This window comes from Monoraphidium neglectum (genome assembly GCF_000611645.1).
Source record: "Monoraphidium neglectum strain SAG 48.87 unplaced genomic scaffold scaffold00063, whole genome shotgun sequence".
NCBI lineage: Eukaryota > Viridiplantae > Chlorophyta > Chlorophyceae > Sphaeropleales > Selenastraceae > Monoraphidium > Monoraphidium neglectum.
Window position 1 is genome coordinate 17699 of NW_014013565.1, and position 24602 is coordinate 42300.

The window sequence follows — 24602 nt, forward strand, 5'->3', positions numbered from 1 at the left end:
CACACACACACACACACACACACACACACACACACACACACACACACACACACACACACACACACACACACACATCGACCACCCTTCCCTGCGCTCACCTCATGCCGTGACACTCAGGGCCATTTACTTTGTTGTTGTGACAGCCTGCACGGGTGAGCGGCCACGCGCTGCGGCTTGCGCCTTTGACCTCGGTTCGTCCTGCATTGACCGTGTGCTCCTCGAAATCTGATGCTGGGGAACGCCACGTTTGTATCAGCTACCAGAGCATCCTGCTGCAACTTCTCCTCTTACACATGTCCGCATCTCTTGCTCACCTACATGATTGGCTCAGTCGGTTATGGTGACATCAGCGGTGGCACAGCGCTCGAGCAGATGGCAGTCGTGCTGACAGTTCTGACGGTGAGCACGTTGCGCGCTTGGCTCTTGAACAAGCCGAATGCTAGTGCTTGTTGGAAGAGTCCAACCTGATGCCAACCCCATAGTTTGTGCTGTTTTTTCCTTTCTGATTGCACCTTTTGTGACCCAACATGTCCCCGGCATGTCACAGGGTGTGACCTTCATCGCTTTCTCAGTCAAGTCAATGGTTGACGTCCTGCTTGAGGCGGCCCTGCAAGTGCGCACGCCAGTGCAGCAACGCACGAGCGCCCTCGTCATGGCTCTTGCGAGCATGCACTTGCACTTACACAGCATGGCACAGTGGTGCTGTCACATGCACTGATCTGCAGCATGGACGTGCGCCGTGGCCGCTGTATCTTCCTGAAGTGCTCCCGGTACTTCCTCACCCCTCTGGTGTCCCCCCGTACATGTCCGTTTGCCACTCTCACGTCACGCGTTCACCCAAGAGAAAATTCCACCCCCCCCCCAAATAAATAGGACGAGGGCGCCCAACGCATCGCTCTGCTGCGCGAGCGGGGCCGCACCCTGTCCACCTGGGCGCGGTGGCAATCCACGTCACGCGAAGTCATGGACAAGCTGCTGGCGTGAGTGGGCTGGGACGTTTTGAGGGCTAGCCTGTGGTCAGCAATGACCAAATGGCCAGCCAGACCTGCTTTGGCCCCAGCAGCGCCTGTTTGTCTTGACTGTTTTCAGCACAGTCTCTGGTCCGTGGTTCCAATGATCTTCTCCTAATTATTATCCCCAAGTTGATGCTGTGGCGCATCTTCCTGGTACGTGGTCTGCATGATGCCCCCTGACATCTTGCCGCCCGCTGGCGTCCACTACTATCCCAGTTTCTACCAGGGCCCCGGGCTTGACCACGCAATGGTAGCGACCACATGGGGCAAGCTGCTGGTTGAGCTGCCTGCTCAGCTGAGGGGCGAGCTGCTCTACCAGGTGTTCTTCCGCCACCACCCGGTAAGGGGGGCCTGGCTGCTTGAGCACATGCCAGGAATGAGATGACAGCAGGACGCACGTACTGCTCGGAAGCGCCACACGCTCCACGCAGCGTCCTTCATCCACCTTAGCCGCTTGACCCTTTCCGCTGTTTTGACGGGCTTGGTTGCAGCTGTAAAGTGAGCGAGCGCTGGAGCGCAGCATGTTGCCTGTTGGCAGCCTCACGTCTTCTGTTGCTTTGAATGCAAATTGCTCCTACCGACTGCGACCATTGCACTCTTGGTTTTTGTTTCCAAGCCCTTTCCAGCGCGTATTCTGCCTCTTTTCACACACGCCGCTATCCATGCACTGCAGGAAGTGACCCCGTTGGGCCTGCAGCTGCTGTCTGGTGTCTCAAAGGATGAGGCGCACCATGTGCTGGCGCAGTTGGAGGTGGCGCCGCTGTGCACAGGCCACACACTGTGCTGGGAAGGAGCCGGTGCAGACAGCATCTGGCTCCTGCAGGTGAGTCTGGCGCAGTGTGTCGTTGCAACTCCATTGCTGTGTCACGCCCCCAAAATTGTGTTGCCGTCAGCAAAGCCGCATCATTTGAAATGCCCAGCTCACCCGATAACAATTCCGCATGTGACACGTCACGAGCCAAATCACTGTGCGGCACTAGTGGCCCAGCCCCCCTGCCCCACTGCGCGACCTTCACCTCCCTTGCTGCCTGACCCACCGCAGGAGGGTCACCTAGCCACGCTCCGGGGCGTGCTTCCTGGCGGGCCCACCATCCAGGGCCCCGCACTGGTGGCCCCTTTTGACCTGGCAGCGTGGCTGGAGCACCAGCAGGAGCAGGAGCTGGCCGGGACGCCACCCCATGCGCACACACACCCGAACCACGGGCTGAGGCTGGGGCTGCGGAAGGCAGCTGGAAATGGAGGCGCCGCGAGGTGGGCAAGGCACCATGCCAGGCTGTGAGGGGGCCGATATGGGCCCGCGTGCCCGGCTGATGTTGGGGACTCACCTGCATGCGCAGGCTCGACTGCATAATTAGTTTCCAGTGGAAACGCTGGCACGCACGTTTGGCCTCAACAAACCAATCAACAAATCGCACAGCAGCTGCTCCCCGCCGTTACCAGTGGCCCCCTGCTACACCTTTGGCCTCCAGGCAAGCGTCAGTCCTAGCTTTGAGGCCGCCACAAATTTTGATGGTGGCCTGACGTGCTATTGCACTTTTCCCACCAACAATTGAGCAGAGCCCGGCCTCCATGACTTGCCCATCCTCACCGCCATGCGACCGCGTGCTTTACTGTTCTGGCTGTTGACCATGTAGTGTCAATTGCATTGGGCCAGCCCAATTGACTTAACCGTCCTGAAACCCACGAGAACAAACCCCTTCTGCCTACTCAAACCCTTCGGCCCGAAACCAGGCCGTGGAGAACTGCTTTCTGTACCGTATGCCCCTGGCGCGACTTGCTCTGGTGGTGCGCTGCCTGCCGATTGTCAGGCACAACCTGCTGGCGGGCGTGGCGCGCACAGCGGCTGCGGGGGGCCCGCAGTACGTTCCCGGAACGCCAGAGGCAGCCTGTGGGGACCATGCCAGCGAGGGCCAGGCGGCAGCACTATGACTTGTGAGATGGGGAGAGGTCTTGCAGCTGTGGGCCCATCTTCTTGACAAGCAATCGTATCTTGTGTTGCTGTTGTGGTGCGCTCGTGCCCAGCGTTGTAAGGACCGTCATTGCATCAGTGTTGTGGGGACGCTGTACTCATGTACGCGTATGCCCTACGGCAATGGCGGATTCGCCAGCTTGTGTTGCACAAATGCTACTACTCACAGGCGCAATCAGGTTCGTGCACTTTGAAAGATATGCAGCGCATGTGTCCTGATCATGCCATCAGGCTGAGAGGCTGAGCTTCAGGGTGGTGGACACCATCAAGAAAGTGCATGGAAGGCAGCTGCATTTCACGTGGCACCTGATCCCTGCGCATGCAAATACGGTAAGTAATATGCTTAGGCCTTGTAAAAACGAAAAACACTTCACCTGCGGAGTCTGAACGCTGTTTGACTTTGCGATGGGGGCCGAACCGAATGAATCAGGCGATAATGCGGAGGACGGGATATCAACGCAAGATCTCATCAACGGAATGCTGATTGCAGCCAAACGGCTGCGCGACGGGCTGACGGTTAGTGGTGCAGGGCAAATCCACCCTCATGTGCTGCTGTGGTGTGGCGCCCTTGCGCTGCATACCGTACTGAGGTACTGTGCTTTATCACACAAGCACTGCTGTCTGCTCCTGAATTGCACGCATGCTCTCAATAGGTTTTGAACATCTTGGACAGCACTGCCTCATCGTGGCCAGGTGGGCATCTTGGTTGGCACAGGTATTGTGCGTTGGGTTTGGCCGGAACAGAGCTTGCACCCCAGAGCGGTAAGTCTCAACAGCTGCACAACAGCGCCACTGCTGCTGCGAAAAACGAGCGAAAAACATGTGCCATATGCCCCCCGTTTGCGTGCCATCCAGGTGTCCAGCAAGCGGCCACTGACCTGGAAACACTGCTGTGCCTGGTGTTGTCGCGCATCCGCGAGGCTGATGCGCGGTGCAGCTGCTTGGAGGGACGCAAGTTGCGACTGGAAATACAGTATGCTGCTGTGACAAAGGAACTTGCAGGTAAGCATGATGCACAGACACACATGTAACTCCTCAACATGCCAAACGTTGTGCATTGTGCATGTCCACTGCGTGTGTCCCTCGTGCTCAGGAGCTGGGATCCAGGTCAACCAGCTTTGCCCAATGGCAAGACGTCGTACAACGAGCCCCTCGTCACACCACTGTCCCCATCTACAAGCAGCTTCCAAGTCGGCTATGGCCATGCTCCAAAGTGACTTTGATGTTGCCAGACAGGACGCCGCTCGGACAGAGCAGCAGCTGCGGTCTGAGGCGAAACGGACGGAGGCCCGTCTGAGGGAGGACGCACAGAGCTTGGAGCGCCGCCTGCAGGAACGCGTTGATGAGCTGCACGCAGAGCTGGCACAGTCCAAGCAGACCGCAGGTGACCTGCAATCCGTGATTGTGGACGTGGAGAAGCAAAACGCCGCGCTCGAGACCGAGGCACACCGCCTGACTGCTGCGGCAGAGTTTGCGGAGGGCGAGGCGGCTGGGCTCCAGCTGGCGAGTCAGCAGCAAGCCGAGGCCCTCAGCGCGGCCCGGGAGCAGCTTGCCGCGCTGGCCTCTGAAGCAGAACTCACGGGCATGTCACTGCAGGAGGCGCGGCAGCAGCTGGCCCGAGCGCAGGGCGAGGCAGACACGGGGCGGGGGCAGCTGCGGCAGCTGGTAGCAGAGCAGGCCTCGGCACGCCGGGAGCGACAACGGCTGGAGAGCGAGATGGCTCGGCTGCAAAAAGAGGGTGGGTGCGGAGATGTGCGGGCTGGGCTACGGGTAGGCTGGCAGATGTAGATGGGGCTGTTTGTTTGGGGACTGTTTGCACCTGACTTTGCAGTGAAGCCTAAATGGGGACGTCTGGGCACGCACCGACAATGATGGGGCATTCGCAGGGGTGGCGACGGCAGATGCGCTTTCCAAGGCCTTGGCCGACGCGGAGCGCCTGCGCGAGTTGACCGACATCTTTAAGCGTTGTGAGGCGGACAGGATGCGGGAGTCGGAGCAGCGGCTGGCGGCGCAGCAACACCAGCATAACCAGCAAATGGGCGTCCTGCAGCAGCAAATTGTGGGGCTGGAAGGTGCGCTCCCCAGCAGCATGCATGCACATGACAGGGTACTGGGGCTGCGTGGAATGGAAACTTGGGCTTGCGCCCAGGAGCAAGTGTCGCACTCCGTTCAAAATGTTTGATGTATTGACACCCCTTAATCATCCCTGACCGCGCCGTGCATGGCACGCTCAGGCCAGCTGGCAGTTGCGGCGCAGCGCTGCAGCGACCAGGACGTTGAGCTGGCAACTGTACACAAGCAGGCAGGACTGCTGGCAGTGCGACTCAGGGACGCCAACCGCACAACAGCCACAGCCGAGAAGGCGCGGACTGCGGCACAGGCAGCGGCTCGGGACTATGCAGCGCACGCACAGGTGGCGACCGAGTGACAGCAGGCCGAGCTGCTGCAAGTTCCACGCATGCATGCACTTAAGGCCAACATTGACCCGAATTCTGGCAGCAACACACACACACACACACACACACACACACACACACACACGCACGCACGCACGCACACACACCACCACCACCCCACAAACACAAGCTTTCTGAAGATTCAAAATACATTTGATGCAGGACCTGAGCCGCCAGCTCGCGGATGCAACGAAGCTAGTAGAGCTCACCCGAGATGAACACCTCAGCGCAGCTGCAGCTGCACGCGACGCTGCCGTCGCAGGAACGACGCGGCTCCAGGCTCAGCTGGAGCAGGAAAGCAAGGATGCAGCTGTGCAAAAGGTGTTGGCAGAGGGCTGGCAGCGAGATGCCAAGGTGCGTGAGTGTGCAACCAGTCACAAATCAGAAGACAGCGCTGGCCCTGAGACTGCCAGTTGTATCGGCCTTTCCCGCGCAATGCAATATTTGTGCTGGCCGTCCCTGCGTTAGGGCAGCAAACCTTGTTGTGATGATGTGAAGTACAGCAATTTCCTGTCATCCTCACCAACCGAACCGACCAAGCCAAGCCTGCGCTCAACCCTGTCGCCTGCAGGAGGCACATGACCGTGCAGACGCGTGCGAGGCTCGCATGGCAGCTGCTGAGAGCTCCCTCCAAGACCTGCGCCTGCAGTTGGAGCGGGACCATGGCATGCAGGCGGGTGGGAATGCCGCGGCAGATATAGCATCCAAAGAGCTATGTGCACTCAGACTCCAGCTGGAGGCTGCCGCTTGCGACCACAGGGCGCAGCTTGAGGTGCAGACCGCCAGATTTGCTGCTGAAACGGCGCGCTGGCAGCTGGAGGCGGCGACCGAGCAGCGTCAGCTGCAGGCGGCGGCGGTGCGGGCGCTGCAGGCCGCGGCAACCGCAGGGCTGGGCGGCGGCCCTGGCGCTGAAAGTGTCGCAGCAATTGCAGCAGCTGCTGTCAGACCCCTCAAGCAGCCGCCAGCCCCGCAGATGGCCCACGCTGGTACACCAAGGGCAGCGCGCAAGGCTGAAATCAGAAAGCTAATCAGCGATGCAGCAGCTGCGCTTCCGAAGGAAGACCAGTCGCATCCCAACCAAGCAGACACATGGCACCGGCAGGTGGCAACCCAGCGGCCGTCGCACCAGCCGCAGCAGCAGCAGCAGCAGCAGCAGCAGCAGCAGCAGCAGCAGCAGCAGCAGCAGCAGCAGCAGCAGCAGCAGCAGCAGCAGCAGCAGCAGCAGCAGCAGCAGCAGCAGCAGCATAAGCAGCAGCAGCAGCAGCAGCAGCAGCAGCAGCAGCAGGAGCTGCCCGCCGCTGACTTGGGGTTTCCTCGACCTCGATACCCACAGGTCACCACGCATTGCAACATGTCATCCCTGGAACTGCTGATCCAGCCTGGGTGGTACCCTAGCCTGATGACTAACCAACAGCTGGCTGGACACCTGGTCGCATAATGTAATGCAACATCCCTGCCCAGCCGCAACATAGAGTGTGCGCAGAAAATGCCTGTTACCCTGGTGTCATGTACAATAAGAGCAGTTTTGATGCTCAGTTCAGCAGGGAAAGCGTTGTCACAACTTCAAAAGCCAGGCTGGGCTGCGTGCCTGGCCTGCGCGGGCTTGCTGCATGCTGCCCCCTGTGCCCGTGGAGGCTGATGTATGACCAGCACGGCCGCCACTCGTGTTGGGTGTATGTGCCAGTGGGGGCCAAAGTCTATGATGCCCTTGAGAAAATAATGCAAGTCACGGGTTTAGCCTTGGGCGGGCCATCATGGTCTGGGGGCAACAAGTAAAACCGTACGACAGCGTCACAAAAAAAACACATGTGCCAACTACAGGCAACACCCTGATTCCACCGCAGCCACCAAGATGGCGGCAGCTATGCGGCTGTCATCAGCCCCGCATCATGCCTGCACCCCATGTTAGCGCTCCATCGACAACAGCACTGGGGATCAGGTGCGAACGAAAACGACGTGGGCGAAAGCAGGTGCAGCAAACCGTCAGGCGTGAGAGTCATGCAGTTCAGGCGCCGTGTAAGGTATCCCATGAGACCGCATGCCGAGAGCACAGGCCCCCTAAGCATGCGCTGTGTGTCGCAGGGAGGGGCAACCGGGTGCACGGATGAGGATGGTAGTGAGTAGCGCTGCTCATGGCAGGTGTCATAGGAGGACATCGCAGCAGCAGCAGCCCCTGGCATCAGCGCAGAAAGCCTTGAAACAAGCAATTAAGCCGCAGCTACCAAGCATCAACACGATGCGTTCTGCACTTGCACGCAACAACACGGGCTTCGACTGCTTGAGCCAAATAGCATCAAGACACGCTGCGCAACCGCGCTCGCTTCGCGCTCGGGACACCCTCTGACTCTGAAGGCGCTTCACTAGAGTCCGCCGGCTGCTGCTGCTGCTGCTGCTGCTGTTGCTGCTGCTGAATGTTCGGCGCTTCTGCACTTGTGTCAGACACAGGTGCAGGGCCCAGGGGCTGAGGCCGTGGCTGCGGCGGCCCCGACTGCGGCCCCGCCTGGTGTGCGCTGCATGCCGGTGTGCACGATCTCGCCCCGCCCGTGCCCTGCTCAGCAATCCTGCACGCCTCAGCGCCGGCGGTCACGCCTGCCGCGCGTCCGACACCGCTGGCGGGCGCGGGCCCGGGTGCAGTGATGCCGGCAATGTCCTGCAACCTGTGTCCCAGGCCCTCCTGCTCCATGAGGCTGGCTATGTAACGGCCGTGAGCTTCCAGGCTCAGCTGCAGCTGCCGCTGGGACTGTGGGTGGAGAGGGGCAGGACGATAAGACAACAAAATGTGTGACAGCGCTTAATGTTGGAGCAAGCCTGGGGGGAGAGGTAGGCAGATCTGAACTCAAAATGTCATGGCAAGCGGACACCGGCGGAGACCACAGCTGTAGCGCAACACACAAGACGTCAGATAGATAAGATGTGTGCACCGCCCCATGTCTTTCAGGTGCAGGCCCCACCTCGAGCTGCTCGTGGAGCTTTTTCTGGAGCTCCATCTGCAGCACCAAGGCGTCCTCCAGATTCTTGCGCGTCAGGGCAGACACGGGGACGCTGCCCAGCCCGTCTAAAGCTGCAGAGGCCGGTCGGCTGCCGCTGTTGCCTGCGACGTTGACGCCCAAGCCCGAGACAGCAGCCCCAGCTTGCCGTGAGGTGGTGGCAGCCGCCCCTGCATCTGAATGTGGCTGCTCCGACCCGTGTTGCTGCTGCTGCTGCTGCTGCTGCTGCTGCTCGGCCTGCTGCTGTCTGCTTGCCATCAAGCTGCTGCCTGCCAGGGGGCCCTCTGCTGCCATTGCCAGGGTGCACGTTGGGCCTGCTGGCATGCCGAGAGCTGTTGGCGGGGGTGGCACCGACGCTGCGAGCGACGCCGCAGTCATAACCCCGCCCTCCGCTGAGTTCAGTTCTCCGCTGTCACCCCGTGCCGCCCCCACCACGCCTGTCCCCGCTGTGCCGCCCGCCACTGCTCCGCTCATACCCTCTGCCGAGTCCCCAGCCGCGCAGCCATCGCTGCCACCGTCAACGCTGCTGGCGCCGGGCACGCGCGCATTCAGGCGGTACTTCTGCAGGTGGCTCTTGATGTGGAAAATGGTGAGGCCATCCATGTTCATGGCTTTCAGGATGCCCTTGGGCGTCGCCTTGTCGGGCCCTCCCAGCTGCTGCACGGAGCGCACAAATGACGAGTGGAGCTCGGGCGTCCATCGCAGGCGCGTCTTGCTGCCGCCACCGCCACCGCCGCCAGCCGAGCCAGCCGCACTCACGCCTGCAGCGCAGGCGTAATACACAGTGACCTTGTTGGCGGGGCGCATCTGCTTCGAGGACCGCTGGCGATGCACACAGTCGATTCTGCTTCCCCAGCCCAGCGCACACGTACGCCACCAACACACCTGGCTTGGAACCGGCCATGTTGAAACCCGCGGCCAGATAGAGCGTGGGCTGGGCTCCGCTCATGTGCACGTTGTCCGTTGCGAACGACGAGCTCAACGAGTGACCCGTCACGGGCATTGCGTTGAGCAGATGTTCAAAGTGGCCTGGCTGCATGGGCACAGCTTGCATGCCGTAGGGTGTGCCCTGCGGGGAAAAGTGACGGACAAGATCACGCGAGGGCTGCTGCAAGGCCCCATAAGCTCAACGCGCCCCGAGATCCCCGCTTACGTGAAAGTGATCCATGCCAGGCACACCCATGCCCGGGGGAAAGGCGGCCTTGCCGGGCAGGTGCTGGTGCTGCTGGTGCTGCTGCTGCGGGTGCTGCTGCTGTTGCTGCTGCTGCGCCTGGGGTTGTGCCTGCTGCTGCTGCGGCTGCTGCTGCAACATTTCGTGCTGTTCATCATGATGCATGGGCCCAGGAGGGCCACCCAGCAGGTCCTGCTGCATCAGGCCAGGGTCCCCAAGAGCAGCGTCCAGAGTGAGAGGAATGCTTTCTGGCCACCACTCAAGGCCGTGGCCTAGAAGATCATCATTTTGACTTGTCATAGTAGCGTCTGTGAGGGACCGCGGGCTAGGCGCCAGGACATGCGGCCATGCCCACGATCTCTGTCCGGGCTGCTGAGGGCGAGCGCAGGTACGTGTCAAGATGAAAGTGCGCGTGTTCCTGAAACCTGCAGATGGCAGAGGCGTTGATATCCTAGGTGCGGCTATGATGCGACACCCTGGCGCGAAGCTGCCGCACACTTTCAAATGCGTATGCTGTAGTATGGCAGGTCCTTAGAGCTTTGAAACACGCCCAGCCGCTCCCAAGCGCCTGAAACATCCCAAAGACTGAGCAATCCTTGAATATTTGACTGAAAGAACCCGGGACTTGGGTGTGGCCAGGCTTGTTGCAAAGAAAGAGGTGGACCTGCCATAGGTGTGCGTATAATGCGCGCTCTTGACCCAACCGCCTTGCTTATAGTTGCAGTTCCGTAGTGCTTGCAGTGAAGGCTCGTGCTCTCATGTCCTGTATTGTGACAAGTATTGAGCCATTGAAGTCAAATTCATGCCCACCGGCCACCGCTGACGATTAGGTACATCATGCCCGCCGGTTGAGGACGGCGCCACAGGACGCAGTGGGCACAAAGGCACACGCGACAGATTTACGTCCCAGCCAGCCCCCGCGCGCCCCGCTGCAGGCACCAACTCTGGCCCCCTCGCCGTCGGCAATTACCACTGGTGACACAAATACCACTTTGAAAGCATCCGCACATCCAGTTTGATCTCAGCAATCGACTCGTTCACTACGTACGCTGAAAAATGCAAGCATGCAAGCGGATAGGCGAGCTACCATCCTCGTGTTGTTCAATTTTTGAAAATGACTGACGGCCGTGATCCGGCCGGGCACACCTGCTGCTGCTCCTGCTGCGAAGCCTTGGCCCCAACGTGCCTGGCATCCGCCTTCGAAAGTACGCACGCGCACGCGCGTGCCACACATGCGGCGGCGCAGCTGCATCATCCCAGATGCGTGTGGACACTGCTCATTGCTCTGCCCCACCGCCGCGGACTTCCACCGCCCACGACCTGCACATTTGCCTTCAGCCCCAGCAGGCGCACCGCATGCCCTAGCATACGCCCCATGCTGCTGCTGCTGCTGCTGCTGCTGCTGCTGCGCGGGCTGCCATTGCCCACGCTCACACAAGGACGCTGAGCACGTCGACGCGTGGGCGGTCGCTGCAAGCTGCAAACAGCACGGGCTGTCCCTGGTGGCGGCCCCAGCGGATGTCGTTGAACTGGCGGCTGGTGACGTCCGACGCAAGCGTGCCCTGGACCACCTTGGTGACCACCAGCTCTTGGCCAGCTGCGGATGAGGAAGGCGGCGTAAAACAGGTTTTGAGGAGCAGTCACCATACCACACACGAAGCGTCAGCAAGATCCTGGGACGTGTGACCCTGCTTGGCCACAAGCTGACAACATAACCTCCCCATACACACGCAACATGCCACGCAGGCCCAAAAAAACTCACAGGGCTGCAGGTCGAGGGCGTAGATACCCGCCACGGTAGCCACCGCCGCCAGCCGTGGGTAGGGCGTGTCTGCCAGCGCCACCTTGAGCACGGCCTGACCGTCCACCTGTGAGATGTGGGAGGGAAGGGTTTGGATATTGGAGTAGCTAAACAAACAAGACAAGTGTAATTAGGCAATGGAAGCCAGCTGCACAGAAACACCACACCTCAGGCCAAAAGTGAGGTGCACCGTCGCCAACAAAGTCACCTTGAAACGATTGGCGCGAAAAGAGCTGCTGTTCAAAGACTTGCCGGCACAGCATCATCCCTGTACTCCTCCAGACCGACCCACACAACCCCACCTGCACCGTCAGCACCGGTGCCGCGGCACCTGGCTGCCCCGCCATCCGCCGCAGGTCCCAGGCCGAGACCGTGCCATCCAGGCTGCTGCTGATAACTAGCGCCTCGCCCGCCGCGGCGTCTATGCACGAGACCATGAGGTGGTGCGCTGCAGGGCTGGGGGGCGTGTGCTGCAGAGCGCCGGCGCTGCGCTCCAGGCGCGTGTCCCACACCTTGATCGTCGTATCCCGGGAGCCTGGTGGAGAGATAGACAGGGCAACACGGGCGGGGATGGTGTGACGTCCGTGCCAGCAGAGAGGGTAAGAAGTTGCAGGCACCAGGACCTTGATGTGCCGCACAGCACTCCCGAGCCATTGGCACTCCCGACCAACCCACTTTCACCGGGCATAAGTTTGCTCATGTGTATGTGCATACTGAAACAATGCCACCCACCAACCCCCCTGCAAGCACATGCACACATGGTCCATGAGCCGCCTTGGAAAAAAAACGTGCTATCGTGCCGACGCCTGCGCGCACGTACTGGCAAGCACGCACACGCACGCTCATCAACACACATACACACGCCCCCCCCCCCCAAACACATGCTCGCATGCGCGCGCGCACGCGCACACACACACACACACACACACACACACACACACAGACTCGCCGACTGTTCCTGCAAACACCACAGCAAATCAGCGCAGCCGGGTCCCCCATCACAGCTGGGCCCTACCTGAAAGGAACATGTGCGGCGACCCTGGCACAGGCGAGAGGCAGCTGACCAGGTCTGTGTGCTCGGTCCAGGTGCGCAGCGGCTGCGCATTGACGCCCGACGACAGCGCACTGCCCAGGTCGTACATGCACACTGCCTCCGTGAACACCTGCAAATGGGGCGATGTGGTCAGGTCAAAACAGTCGTGCTGGTATGTCCGCAACTTGGGGTCCAGCGGGCTGTGCGCCACAGGGCGCAAGCCTGTGCGGCGGTCTAGCTGGCCTGCGGCCCTCTTTCACCCCGCTGCACCCCCTGGCCAGCACGGGCCGCCCACCTCTGGCGTCGCGGTCTTGAAGGACTCTCCGGTGACAAAGGTGTTGGTTCCAGGCAGGCACCGCAGGCATGCCAGCATCTCCGTGCCTGGCCGGTTGATGGTGCTCCTGCGGCAAGGGGTTTCCAGGCGCAAGGGCGTCGGGGCGTTGCGGACAGCGGCAACACTCCCTCTTGGTGCTTGCGCCCGAGAGAATGTGCCGACCCGGGAAGCTGAGGTGCATCAGATACTGCGTGAAGCAAAAGCACGCGCCTAGGTCTCACACGCATGGCGCGCTCCAGTGCACTGCGCCCATTTCCTCTCGTATAAAGTATGCCTCGACCCACAATCGTCCCACCTCAACCATACTGAACACCCCGCGAAGCCCTCCCCGCCTTGCCATGGCATGTGCACCCCTCACGCATGCGCACCTGATGCCCCAGGGGTTGGAGTTGTACACAGCAATGCCGGTGGACACGCCAGTATCAGGGACGCTTGAGAGCGACGCCAGCGCGATGTGATGCTGCGGGAAGGCATCCACGGCGCACACAAACTGGTTGGGGTGCTGGAACCTGCATGATCGGGTAAGTTGAGGACGGTGAGAGGGGCCTGTGTCCAGGAGGATTCGCAGGCAGGGTGCAGGTTGCACGACCCCCTGCTGTGCAGGCCAGAACTCAAGAATTTGGGGTTGGGCTTCACCAAAATTGATTCAGCACATCTAGCCAGCACAGAGACCCAAAAGAGTTGCAGCCCCGCTGACCTGGACCATGGCAACCTGTCAACCCTGCACAATTTAGGCCGAAAAAGCCACAGCCAATTGGAAGTGTAGCAGGCGGCCCCAGACACACTCTGGCGCACTCCATCCCAGGCCGAAAAACAATTCTCAGCAGGACTCACTGCTGCACAATTTCTCCACCCGGGCCGACCACCGTCAGCGGCGTGTCCTTGCCGCCAATCACCAGCTGCTGCTTGCTGGGCTCATAGCACAGCGAGAAGATTGAGCCGGCTGCCAGCGGCACCGACTTGTTGGTCACCAGCTGCGTGCTCGCAGGCGCAGAGGCCGCCGCCGGCGGCGGCGCAGGGGCTGGGATGGGCACCGGCACTGGCACCGGCACAGGGACCGGCATTGGCACGCCCTGCGGTGCGGTGCGGTGCGGTGCGGGGTGGTGTAGTGCAGTGCAGTGTAAGAGTAGGGGTGGCACAATGAAGAATAGGTCAGGGTGGGTGCCGCCAATTTCTGGATCGCATTTCCAATTTTCCTAATGCCCACTTCAGACTTGAAGGCAGCGTTCACGTGGTAAGAAGGCGCTCATGTTGCGGGAACCATCGCGCCCCATGGGCACCCGCCCACACCTGCTGCTGCGGTGGTGCAGACATTGCCGGCGTTGACGGCACTGGCACCGGCACTGGCACCGCCGGCGCCGGCGCGGGCGCCGGCGCGCCCTGGACCAGCGGCTGCAGTTTGCTGCGCAGGAAGTTTGTCTCCTGCGCCCAGCGGGGGTCGCCCAGCCCGTCGATGCTGGATAGCAGCAGTGCCAGGGTCTCCTTCTTGGCGGCGCCACCCGACAGCTTTGCCTCCGACTGCTGGACCACGTAGCAGAGCGTGTCAAGAGCTGCTGCACGATTCTCTGGCTTGCGCAGCACGCGCTCCATGCTGACCAGGGCGCCTGGTTGCAGTGAAGGCGGTGCGGTGAGGGACGTGACATCGGGCGACTGAGAGTGGGGCAAGGGCAAGCGTGAGCAAATCCGAAGGCGTGTGTGCCAGGCTTGGTCTGCAGTCCCAGCAACAGGCACTTGTTGGTTGGCATGCAGCACAAAATGGAGTCGCAAGCGGTTGCCGCATGCACCTGTCGCCCAAACCCTTGCGCAACCAGTGCCCACCATCAAAGTTGGCCACCAGCCCCATGGCCGCCAGCATGGCAAAGGCCTCAGCCTGCAACGTGAAGCTGTCGCGGGGCGCATCCTCCGCACGCTTCTTTGTAACCTGGCGCAGGTGAAGGTTGGGTGGGGGGCTGGGCTGAAGGGCGTGATTTGCATTCAGCTGGGCGAGCGGCATGTGCCTTTTGCACCCTCCTTGAGCCGCTGAAGCGACCACGGCTTGCATGCGTTCGCAGCACACTGCAGGCTGGAGCCAACTACGGAGAACAGAAGATCAAATAATGCACCTGGCCCAACGTCTTCCTGACGACCAGTCCCGACACCGCCTTGCCGTAGGGGTCTGGCAGGGCGGCCAGAACGCGCACGAACGGCGCCTGACCGGGTGGGGGGCACAGCGGGCGTGGAGGGGAGGGAGGCAGTGCGCCTTGGAGGAGAGAAGGCAGACCTGCAAGCAGAGTAGCAGAGCTTATTGTGCTCGCAGGGAATCTGGTGACAGCAGCATGCATTTTGACGGAGGGGGGATTCTCCCTGTCGTCAAGATTGTGAGAGCGGCAGGCCCGCTGCTGACGCCACGGCTACCCAACTTTGCACAAAGACTTGCCAGCCTTGTGAGCTGGCTGCCCCACCCACCGAGCCGCGTTGCGCCTTGAGGAGCGAGGGATCAAAAGCCACCCCCGTGAACGCCTCTGTGAACTCCTCTGGGAGTGTGCGCATGAACTCATCGCCCCCGCTGGGGTGCTGCTGTCGTGCAGTGGCCAGGGCGGTGGCCAGTTCCTTGGCAACCTGAATGAAGGGTTTGGGAGGAGAGGTGCTTGGTAGGCAGTGGGGGGTAGGGAAGTGGGGTGCGCGGTCGCAGGTTTGAGGGCAACTGAAAGGAGGAAGCTTAGCCCATCACGCGCCCATTACTCATGTACGATGTGCTTGTGTTTGTCGTGAGCGAGCCCTCTGCTGCCACCAGCCCGCACCTGCTCAGCGTTCGCGCCATCTGGCGTGACACGCAGAAGAATGCTGCGAACAAGCTCCTTCAGCGGCAGCTGCGCCGAGGATGCTGTGCTGGCCGCGACCGGCGGCGGCGCTGCTGCTACTGCTGCGGGCGCTGCAGGAAGCGCCGCAGGGGCCAGCCCCTGGCCTGCTGGAGGCTGTGCTGCTGATGGCACGCCATTGACAACTAGTTGCGACCCCTTGACGTGCTCGGTGAGGAGCCTGCGGCCAGATCCGGGGCAAGATCAGTCGACCGAGAGGTCACGCATCATGGCCGAGCGCCAAGCACACTTCCTTCACCTGATAACCTGGAGTATCTCTGTGGCCACAGGTATCTCCGAGTCCGCGAGCTCTATCTCAACGCGGAAGCGCATGGTGGCGGGCTGCTGCCTGGGTGCCGCAAGCAGCGATCTGCTGGGTCAAAAGGATGACGGTATTTATCTATACGTAGATGAGCGAGTCCTGCATGGCATAGAAGGTGCGTGCTTGGGATGGTCGCTTGTTCCTGATCTGACTTGCTGGTTGTCGACAACGAGCCCAATAGGAGTGAACATGAAACGCATGAATGTCTGCCAAATTGACAGCACTCACAGAATGCGGTACTGGGCGGCCAATTCAAGCACATGGCGTCGCAAGTTGCGCAAGTGACTCATTCATGTGACCAGCAGGCATGATTATGGCTCTTTGCAACTAGGTTGGCATGTTGGCCGGCGTGCTGCCGCAGAAACTAGAAAAACTAGAAAAACTACGAAAACAACCAAAAAAACACATATCATCATTTACATATACAAGATCGCTGAGTGATCTGGCTCGATGCACCGTGGGTTTGCGTAGCTGCTGTTAGCTTTTCGTAGTTTCTCGTAGTTTTTATTAGTTTTCCGCAGTTTTCCGCAGTTTTTCGTTGTTATCTCAGTTTTTTTAGTTTTTTTTCGCGCCGGCCAGCATGCCAACCTAGTTGCAAAGAGCCATAGGACAACTGGCAATGTGCAACCATGAAGGTTATCACACTATAAGATTCTTCGTGCGGTCGCGGTCGACCTGCCGCCTACCGCGCAGGTGATTTGGTGTATCAACGAGTACCAGTGGAGGGGATAAGGGCGGGCAGGGATACCCCACTCGCTTTGTGCACACCGCTGCTTGCCACAATTGCCGTGTGGGTGTCTACGGTGATGGGCTCCTCCAGTCACCAGTGTAACGACGTGCTCCTCACTGCATGCATGCGAATTCGGTGATTTTTCTTATAGTTACAAACAGCTTTGATCTACACCACTCCTCGTCACATCTGCCGTGTGCGGGGCCCATGGTGGGTGGTTACTCCAGGCGCCACACGTTAACAATCAGTTCCTTGTCGCTGCATGGCACAGTGGTGTGCATCTGTGGTGCATTTTGCTTGTGTGTATTCGTGCAAGGGCGTCACAAAGGGTTTATGGGCGCCCCTGTTGCACTGTTGCCTGCGGTCAGCACTCAGCCCCACAAGCCGTTCGCGTGGCCTTCAGTATCGTCACCACAAGCATTGTGACAGGTTTCTATCTTTATGACATCGTCAATGTGGAGTTGAGTAGCATCTTTGCTTGTTTGATGTTTACATGGTGGATTTCAGGGACACTGAAAGCACTGGTCAGTGTGATTACGGATTGTTGTTTGGTTTTGTCATTTTGTGCGGCCCACCCACGTTGACTTGCAACGATTCTTGCTGTGGTGGGCACAGTCCTTGATTTGTATATTAGTCACTCAATTCTTGGAAAGTACAACGCTGAGGCTTACACAGGGAAGCAATGATGCTATGCTCAGTACTAGTGATGCAGCCAGCAGCTAGGTAGAGGAAAAGAGCTGCAAGATTGCCACTCTGCGCATGCGGATTGTCGGCGCACACTTGGTGGCCGGCCACGCGCATACGACTGTACGTAGCACAGAGACGCAGCACCCACGTTGCTCTGCGCAGCGGTGGCTTCAGGAGAGGGCGGGTTCGCCAAGGATAGCCATGCGGCTGCAAGGCACTTGCAGTGCGCGGTGCAGCGGACAGTCACCTGCCTTTCAAGGCGGGTTGCGCTGTCCAACATCAGCGCATTCGCTGTTGCATGTCAAGCACCTCGCGGTGGTGACCTGACTCGCGTGACAGGTCGCCGTCTCAGGTCAGTGCCCAGCGAGCTTCGCCAATTAGAGCGTGCACGACCTTTGAAACTTTTTGGCCAATCTCACATCATGTTTGGGCGCTGGTGCTGGATTGGGGTCATAGCGTGCCTGTCAGATTAGGATCAAGGATGGCCCCCTGTCGCCCAAACAAAGCTCCAACCCCCACAGTTCCTTTGATGAAACTTTCACGAGCCGGGTCTCATGGGGTCTACAACTGGCAATGGTGGCGACCAGAGTCGTCAAGCTTTGGTCTGGAGGTTGCAGCACTGTTCAATTGCATAATCTTGCAGGTGCAGGAATAGGGGCCGCTGGCCACAATCCGGTCTCAAACCAGCCATTATTTCATTCCTACTGGAATGAGCGAGTGTCCTGACCTGGCGCCTTGATGCAGCCATCCTGACGTTTTAAAGGAGATCTCCAATCAGCCGAGCCAAGAAGGTTTGACGGCGCGCAATAGGACCCGCGCGCACAGGGCCTGTACGGTGCATACACTGTCCACCTGCGCGTGTACACTAACTCGATACAATGGTTGCCACCATGGATGCCGTTGACCGGATATGGGCATGGATACCCCACGCGTTTTGTGCCCACATGGCCACATCGGTGTCTTCGGTTGCGGCCAGCGCCCCCCGGTAAAGCAGCCCTCGTCACCTCCTGCATACTCTGGGGTGATTATGTGTCATAAAAATCCTTGATAATACTGCAGCATGCCCCATATCGCTCAAATCCCTGCTCTCCAAGGTGGGAGGGGAGGTGTTGCACTGGTGCACGGCACGTCGCTGGTGTGTAGACGCTACTTGCACAGACGCAAATGCACACTCGTCACGCAACACACGTATAACGTTACATCAGTAGACAAAACCTCTCCCACAAGGCCCTGGCTGGTGCAGGGTTGGACCGCACAGCACAGTCTCCGTTGTCTGTGTTTTGATGGATTAGGGAGAATCCAGGTTGCTACTACCACCAAGACAACGAAATCATTTGCACCACACACTCGCATCCTGCCATCTCTGAGACCTGCAGCTTCGTTGTCCTTTGTGAGCCGCGCCCGAGCGCAACCACAGCGCCAGCGGCCCGCCACCTCGCAGCTGCGGGTTTCTCACGCAAGTAGACACATGGCATGCAACCTGCTGCACCCTCTTCTTGTGCCGCAGCGCGCCCTGGGGACGCTGACTCGCGCTGCACTCATGCACTCAACCTGCCCTGAATTCATGTCGCTTCTGGCGACATGCCGCCCGCAGGCTCAGCAGGCACCTGGAAGTGTTTCCCAGAAGCAGCGGCAGCGGCGGCGGCGGCGGCAGCAGCAGCAGCAGCAGCAGCAGCAGCAGCAATCTGCTGACAGGATGGCGTCTGCAGCCATGCTGCGCCTCATGGCGGACCTGAGGGACATGAAAACGTCACCGCCAGAGGTGGGGAGAGGGCCAAGCGGCGCAGCGGATCGTTGTTGCTTGCAAATACGTGTGTCAGCGTGGCGTGTACCTGCAGCATGACTTGCACCCGAGTTGCGCCCCAGCTGGCTGGGGGCTGCTTGGCCGCTTGCGTCCTGCGGGTGGTGTCAGGCTCGTGGAATGTACAGCTTGCACTGTACAGAAAGGCGCCCTGCGACGGCCTCGGATAAATACCCCCCCTTCAGCGCACGTGCACTTGCACACGCACACACCAATCCCCCTCATGTCCATCCCACCACCCCCACACGCCCACTACCATCCCCATCGCCATCCCCCCAAACCCCTACACAACGCACAACATGCTCACGATTCACATACACACACAAATTGACAACACCTGTGCCCCAGGGCTGTAGCGCCAGCCCTAACAACGAGGGTGATGATTTGTTCAATTGGGTAAGGCGCGGCTGAGGGCGCCCGCAACCGCGTCCACATCACCCGAAGATCTTGTTTGGGACCACCCCAGGATGGATGTTGCAACAGTCGGGAAGCTCTTTGCCGCGTGCTCCAGCCAAAGATTTATCAGCAATTGCTGCATGCACAGACACTGCACTGCGCACGACTTGGCTTCTGCAGTCAACATGCTCACTTGGCACCCGCAGGCCGCCACCATACTGGGTCCGGCGGACTCCCCCTTTGACGGCGGCATCTTCTCGCTGAAGCTCACGTTCACAGATGCGTACCCCAGCCGGCCGCCACGGGTCCGGTTCTGCTCGGAGATGTGGCACCCAAACGTGAGCTTGTGTGTGAGGAGTGAGAGCTTGCTGTGGGCGTGGGGTGGCGCTGCGGCAACAGTTTGGGCGGCTGCTCGTGGCTGCAACGGCATGCTCGCTTACGACTGGCAGATTTTAAGGGCAGCAGCCAACGTCAGAGCTCATAGCTGGACATTTTGCACCATGCTGAATATCCCCCGAAGCCACTCTGCTGTCCCCAATGTGACTCTCCTGCGCACACAGCATGATTCACGCGTGTCTCCTCCGCTTCCTTGCAGATTTACTCTGACGGACATCTTTGCCTGGACCTGCTGCAGGATGCTTGGTCGCCATGTCACAGCGTCAGCACCCTACTCACGTCCATCCAATCACTCCTGACAGACCCTAACTGCAGCAGTCCTGCCAACCCCGAGGCAGCGCACCAGTATGTTGCGGACCGCGTAGCATACAACCGCCGCGTGCGCCGGCTGGCAGAGAAGACGCTGGAGTGAGCGGCGCGGTGCGGGTGAGATGGCGAAAAAGGCGGCTCTTGAGGCGATGCCTGTTGACGCTACCATGCAAAATGTGTAGCAGGCAAGCACCAACAGCCACAGTTGACGCTTTGCTGCTATCGACCGTTGGGTGCCATCCGCGGTCCCTGAATGCTTGTGCTTCTGATTGCCGTTTCGCCACCACACTTGGCTGCTCTTGCGCCGGTTGTGCAGGAGCGCCAGCTTAGGACATGCCGCCTACGTTGTACCACCGCCTGTATATTACACCGATTATACTGTTTTGTTGGGTCGTCGTCCTTTATTGTTATGTGCCGCATGTGCAAGCGGACACAGCCTTGGCATACACAGAACAACTTTGTACAAGTTCCCTTGCCATGATCTGCATGCCACGAATGAAATCAATGCAATCCGCACGGGCACTTGTTGACAACACAGCCGGACCTGATTGGTCTGCAGGCAGGTTGTGATGATCAGCATAACAAGTGGGATTCCTGCCCTATGCACACTCAAGTGCTGTCGCCGCCGCTGCGGTGCTGTACCCCGTCGTCAGCGCCAGTCAAAATGTTTTGCAGCCGCGGGCCAAGCGCCGCTGCTGGCGCCGCCGCAACATACCTGCTGACCGCCTCGCTGCTCTCAGCCCCGTTGGGCCCCATGCCGTTGAGCCACGCTGCGCCGTTTGCGCCGCCACCTGCCACCACATGTCCGTTGCTCTGCGCTTGGCCGTGAGCAGGGCCCCCTCCTCTGCTGGCGCCCCGCAGTGCCGCAGCACTGTTGCCAAGGTCTCGTGAGAGCCCCTCGGCGTCCCGCACCTCCTGGACTACCCCTGTGCGATGATCCCACACCACGCCCGGTGGAATGCCACATTCCAGCTCTACGACCTGCTGCTGGCCAGCCTGCAGTCGCAACCGTGCCTGTGCCAGCGCAGCCGCAGCGCGCTGCTCCATCTGCGGGTTGTTTGCAAGCGCGCCCATCTGCCCCTGCAGCTTCTCAATAACCTCCTGAGTCTGTGCTACCAGCTGCCGCGTTTCCTGCAGCCGCTGAATCCGCGCCTGCACCTCAGCCACTGCCAAGGCCGAGGCCCTGCCCGCCGCCCGTCGCGCGCGTGCGCTGCCGCTGCTGCCTACCTCTCCGCTGCTGCTGGTACCTGCGCCGCTCCCGTCAGCGCCGTCAGCAGCTGCCTTTTTGGTGCGCGGCCGCTTGGGAGCAGCTGCTGTGCTGCTGCCGCGCAAAGACCGGCCACTGCTCACCAGAGGCATGCCCGTGTCCTCTTCCTCCGCCTCATCTGCCGCCGCCTTTGCGTCTTTTGCTGCCCTTCGCCTGCTGCTGCTGCTGCTGCTGATGGCGCTGCTGCTGCTGTTTTTGGTGGTGCCCCGGCTGCTGCCCTGGGACTCAACCCTTGGCCTGCGGGGGGCGGAGGAGGCTGCCAGACCACCGCCGCCACCGCCGCCGCCCGTTCGCCCTGACCGCCGCGCTCCCAACGTCAGCCCAGCCGCCTCACGCGCCTCTCGCGCCGCCGCCCGCCGCTCGCGCCGCACCCTGTTGTGGCGCTCGCGGCGTTCGTGTGCCGCCTGCTCCTCCTCCTCCACAGCTTTCCGGTACCCCTCCGGATCCTCCTGCATCAGCCGCGCCAGCCTTGCCGCCTTGTTTTCCTTGGTGCGCGCCTTGGCGGCCCGCTGCCTGGCCAGCTCCTCCCCTCGCACCTTGTCCATTAACCCTGGGTCCTCCTCGGCGAGCCGCTGCAGCTCGGCATTCTGGGCGGCGCGGCGGCGTTCAGCTGCCGCTTTCAGCTTAGCGGCAACAGACGCGGCGTACTCGGGCTTCTGAGGGGGGTGGTGCCAAAGGGGTGAGGAGACGCATCGCCTTTAAAATGGTCTGAGTTTTGAGACACTGCTCGGCAGCTCCTACCTCCTGGAATGCAACGGCCCAGTTCAAGTATGGAACTATTTTAAGGGCGTGCGGAGGCGCTCGGGTGTCATCAGCTCGTCAGCCCTTTGCTCTATTGCACGCACCTGCCATTGCTGGCGCATGCGCTCGCGGCGCGCCTCGCGGTCGGCTTCGATCTCCTCGGGAGTCTTCTCGGCCTGGGGTGCCAGCAGCACCAATACGGGTTGATTGGGCGAGCAGCACCAAGGGATAGCGCAGGACGACGCAAACTGAGTTGCAGCAGCTTATGTCAAGTTCCACGTGAGCAAAGGAGGCGCCCTGAGACGCGACAGCCAAGCACAGTTGAGCTGCACACCTGGCAGCTGCTGAACCAGGGGGCCACGCACGGCATGACGCGTTTGCACAGCAGCTGCAAAGAGCGCATCCGCAGAAATTAACGCTCAAGAACTATTGCCCCATGCCGCGCGCCGCACCTTCTTCTTCTGCAGCTTTTTGCGCAGCGAGCCGCTGATGCGCTCCTTGATCTCGGGCGGCATCTCCACTCCAACGCGCGTCTCCACCCAGGCCTCCACCTTGCGCTGAACCTGGGGAGACTCCATAGCCTGCTTGGTACGCATCCGGATCTTCTCAATTGTCTCTGCTCAAAGGCGACAGCGGCAAGTGGGCGTGAGACGTGCGCCAAAAGATGGCAGACCGTGCATACCGGCGCCGGCACACAGAGGCACAAGGTGCGTGTAGCCCTCAATTTGTTTGCGCCAAGCAGGGACAAGGTGTCACGGCCTGCCGTCAAGGTGACGGCATGCCTGCTGCATAGCTCGCTGGCATGAACCACCGCGCCTCGAGCACAATCGAGCTTCAGTGCGCTTACACCATTGCAGCAGGCTGCTCTTGCCCCCGCACCGGGTGTGTGCTTTCGCCCCTTGTTCCAGGGCACCCTGCCCTTGTTGGCCTCCCCTATTTTGCTCCGCCGCATGCGCTCATCCTCTGTCAGCCGCGCCGCATCCCGCTCCTCGACCCTCCGCTTGCGCCTGGCGGCATAACGTGCATAGCTGCAGCGCTTCAGCTGCTCGTCAGAGAGCTGATCATAGAACGCCTCGTCTTCGCCACTGCCGCTGCCGCCCGCACCGCTGGCCATAGCACCACACGCGCAGGCGCGCCTGGCACAACTGGGTGGGCCAGCGGCGGCGGCGGCAGCAGCGGCAGCGGCGGCGGCGGCAGTGCAGGCACTCGACAGCCGCGAGCCAAACAGCGCCCGGCGAGGTAGATTGAAGGTGAACAAGCAGCTGTCAATCGCTTTCGTCGCCCGGATGCATCGAGCTGGCCGCAAAAGCGGTGGGCAAACATTGCTGCTGCAGCTGAGCAGGCCGTCCGCGCCGAGCGAATGCATGGCTCAACAGAACGACTGACTTTGAAGAACACTCTGTTTCAAGACCGGCTGGGTGAATATGTGCTTTGCAACATCGACGAGGTGGCAGCAAGAGTCATGCGCCTAGTTTCGAATAAGTATGATGTGAAAGCAGTCAGTTGCGAGCATATGGTCCAGTTCAATCATGAGATCATATAATCGAAGTCACCCTTGATAAGGCCAACTGTGAAGGGTCAGCTGGTCGGCACGATCGCCCCCGCTGCTCTGAGCTGCAGAGATGCAGAGATGCAGACGCTTGCCAGCAAGGGCCCCCCATGCCATGCATGATGGCCTTCCAGCACCAAGAAATCGTAGGCGTTCTGTCATACATGCATGCTCTGCCACGCTCGTCCAGCGCATGGCAACTGCCCCTCGCCCGACCCCCGCCCCACCCCGCGCGTAACCCGCACCAACCCTTTTTGACCCTCTCGACAGCCGGCCAAACATTGCGTCTGCCGATTCTCCGCAGGACAGTGAGAGCGTCAGAGTGCCGCTCTTTTGCAGAGCCAAACACTCTGTATGTGCAGCTCTTGCCTTAGCGCAGTTGAGGCCAGTGAAGCCGCCCTTTGGGTGCGCTGCCCGCGCCAATGTGCGTTGCCACAACCTGTGCCAGCGCTGCGGGGAGGTCAGCGGGCCTGCCCTGATCTGTTTGCATACAGCGGCGGTACAGGTGCAGCAGGCGGTTGCGCTGCAGGTTATGGGACAGCAGTTTGCAGCGGCGGACACCATTGATGACGTCATCGACGGTATGGAGCGTGCGGTGCGCGCGGACTGGCACAGCACCTGGTCTGACGCCCCTGAGCTCGCAGTCACGAGCCCCTCATGGTTTCCCGGCCAGCATCAGCATTTGAGCTTGTCTGGGTTTGAGCTGCGCTGCTGTGGCGATGGGTGGGTTGCTCGGGTGGCGCAAGCAGCGGCAGCGGCCGGGTTGCGGCTGCGGCTCGAGTTGAAGCTGGGGGCTTGTCGGC

At 60.6% G+C, this 24602-nt stretch overlaps 5 protein-coding genes across 5 annotated transcripts; 2 read left to right on the plus strand and 3 right to left on the minus strand.

Moving 5' to 3' along the window:
* Positions 1 to 4179: 4179 nt before the first annotated feature.
* MNEG_0732 (hypothetical protein) lies at positions 4180 to 5410 on the plus strand (the record flags this gene model as incomplete). The annotated part of the gene is made up of 3 exons (XM_014050784.1): positions 4180 to 4720; positions 4869 to 5054; positions 5217 to 5410. 3 exons carry the CDS (start codon positions 4180 to 4182, stop codon positions 5408 to 5410), a joined length of 921 nt encoding a protein of 306 aa, XP_013906238.1.
* Positions 5411 to 5633: 223 nt separating this feature from the next.
* On the minus strand, positions 5634 to 9797 carry MNEG_0733 (hypothetical protein; the record flags this gene model as incomplete). Its single annotated transcript, XM_014050785.1, has 6 exons — positions 5634 to 5723; positions 6565 to 6726; positions 8390 to 8529; positions 8902 to 9186; positions 9311 to 9494; positions 9579 to 9797. The coding sequence occupies 6 exons, from the start codon at positions 9795 to 9797 to the stop codon at positions 5634 to 5636; spliced, it is 1080 nt and encodes a 359-aa protein (XP_013906239.1).
* Positions 9798 to 11026: 1229 nt separating this feature from the next.
* Positions 11027 to 15934, minus strand: MNEG_0734 (hypothetical protein; the record flags this gene model as incomplete). The annotated part of the gene is made up of 13 exons (XM_014050786.1): positions 11027 to 11193; positions 11359 to 11464; positions 11700 to 11932; positions 12413 to 12560; positions 12726 to 12831; positions 13133 to 13273; positions 13599 to 13837; positions 14055 to 14368; positions 14583 to 14685; positions 14867 to 14953; positions 15210 to 15362; positions 15545 to 15782; positions 15861 to 15934. The coding sequence occupies 13 exons, from the start codon at positions 15932 to 15934 to the stop codon at positions 11027 to 11029; spliced, it is 2109 nt and encodes a 702-aa protein (XP_013906240.1).
* A 3788-nt stretch (positions 15935 to 19722) lies between these two features.
* On the plus strand, positions 19723 to 20345 carry MNEG_0735 (hypothetical protein; the record flags this gene model as incomplete). The annotated part of the gene is made up of 2 exons (XM_014050787.1): positions 19723 to 19875; positions 20133 to 20345. 2 exons carry the CDS (start codon positions 19723 to 19725, stop codon positions 20343 to 20345), a joined length of 366 nt encoding a protein of 121 aa, XP_013906241.1.
* A 1389-nt stretch (positions 20346 to 21734) lies between these two features.
* Positions 21735 to 22828, minus strand: MNEG_0736 (hypothetical protein; the record flags this gene model as incomplete). The annotated part of the gene is made up of 4 exons (XM_014050788.1): positions 21735 to 21746; positions 21881 to 22165; positions 22355 to 22426; positions 22703 to 22828. The coding sequence occupies 4 exons, from the start codon at positions 22826 to 22828 to the stop codon at positions 21735 to 21737; spliced, it is 495 nt and encodes a 164-aa protein (XP_013906242.1).
* Between the last annotated feature and the right edge of the window lie 1774 nt (positions 22829 to 24602).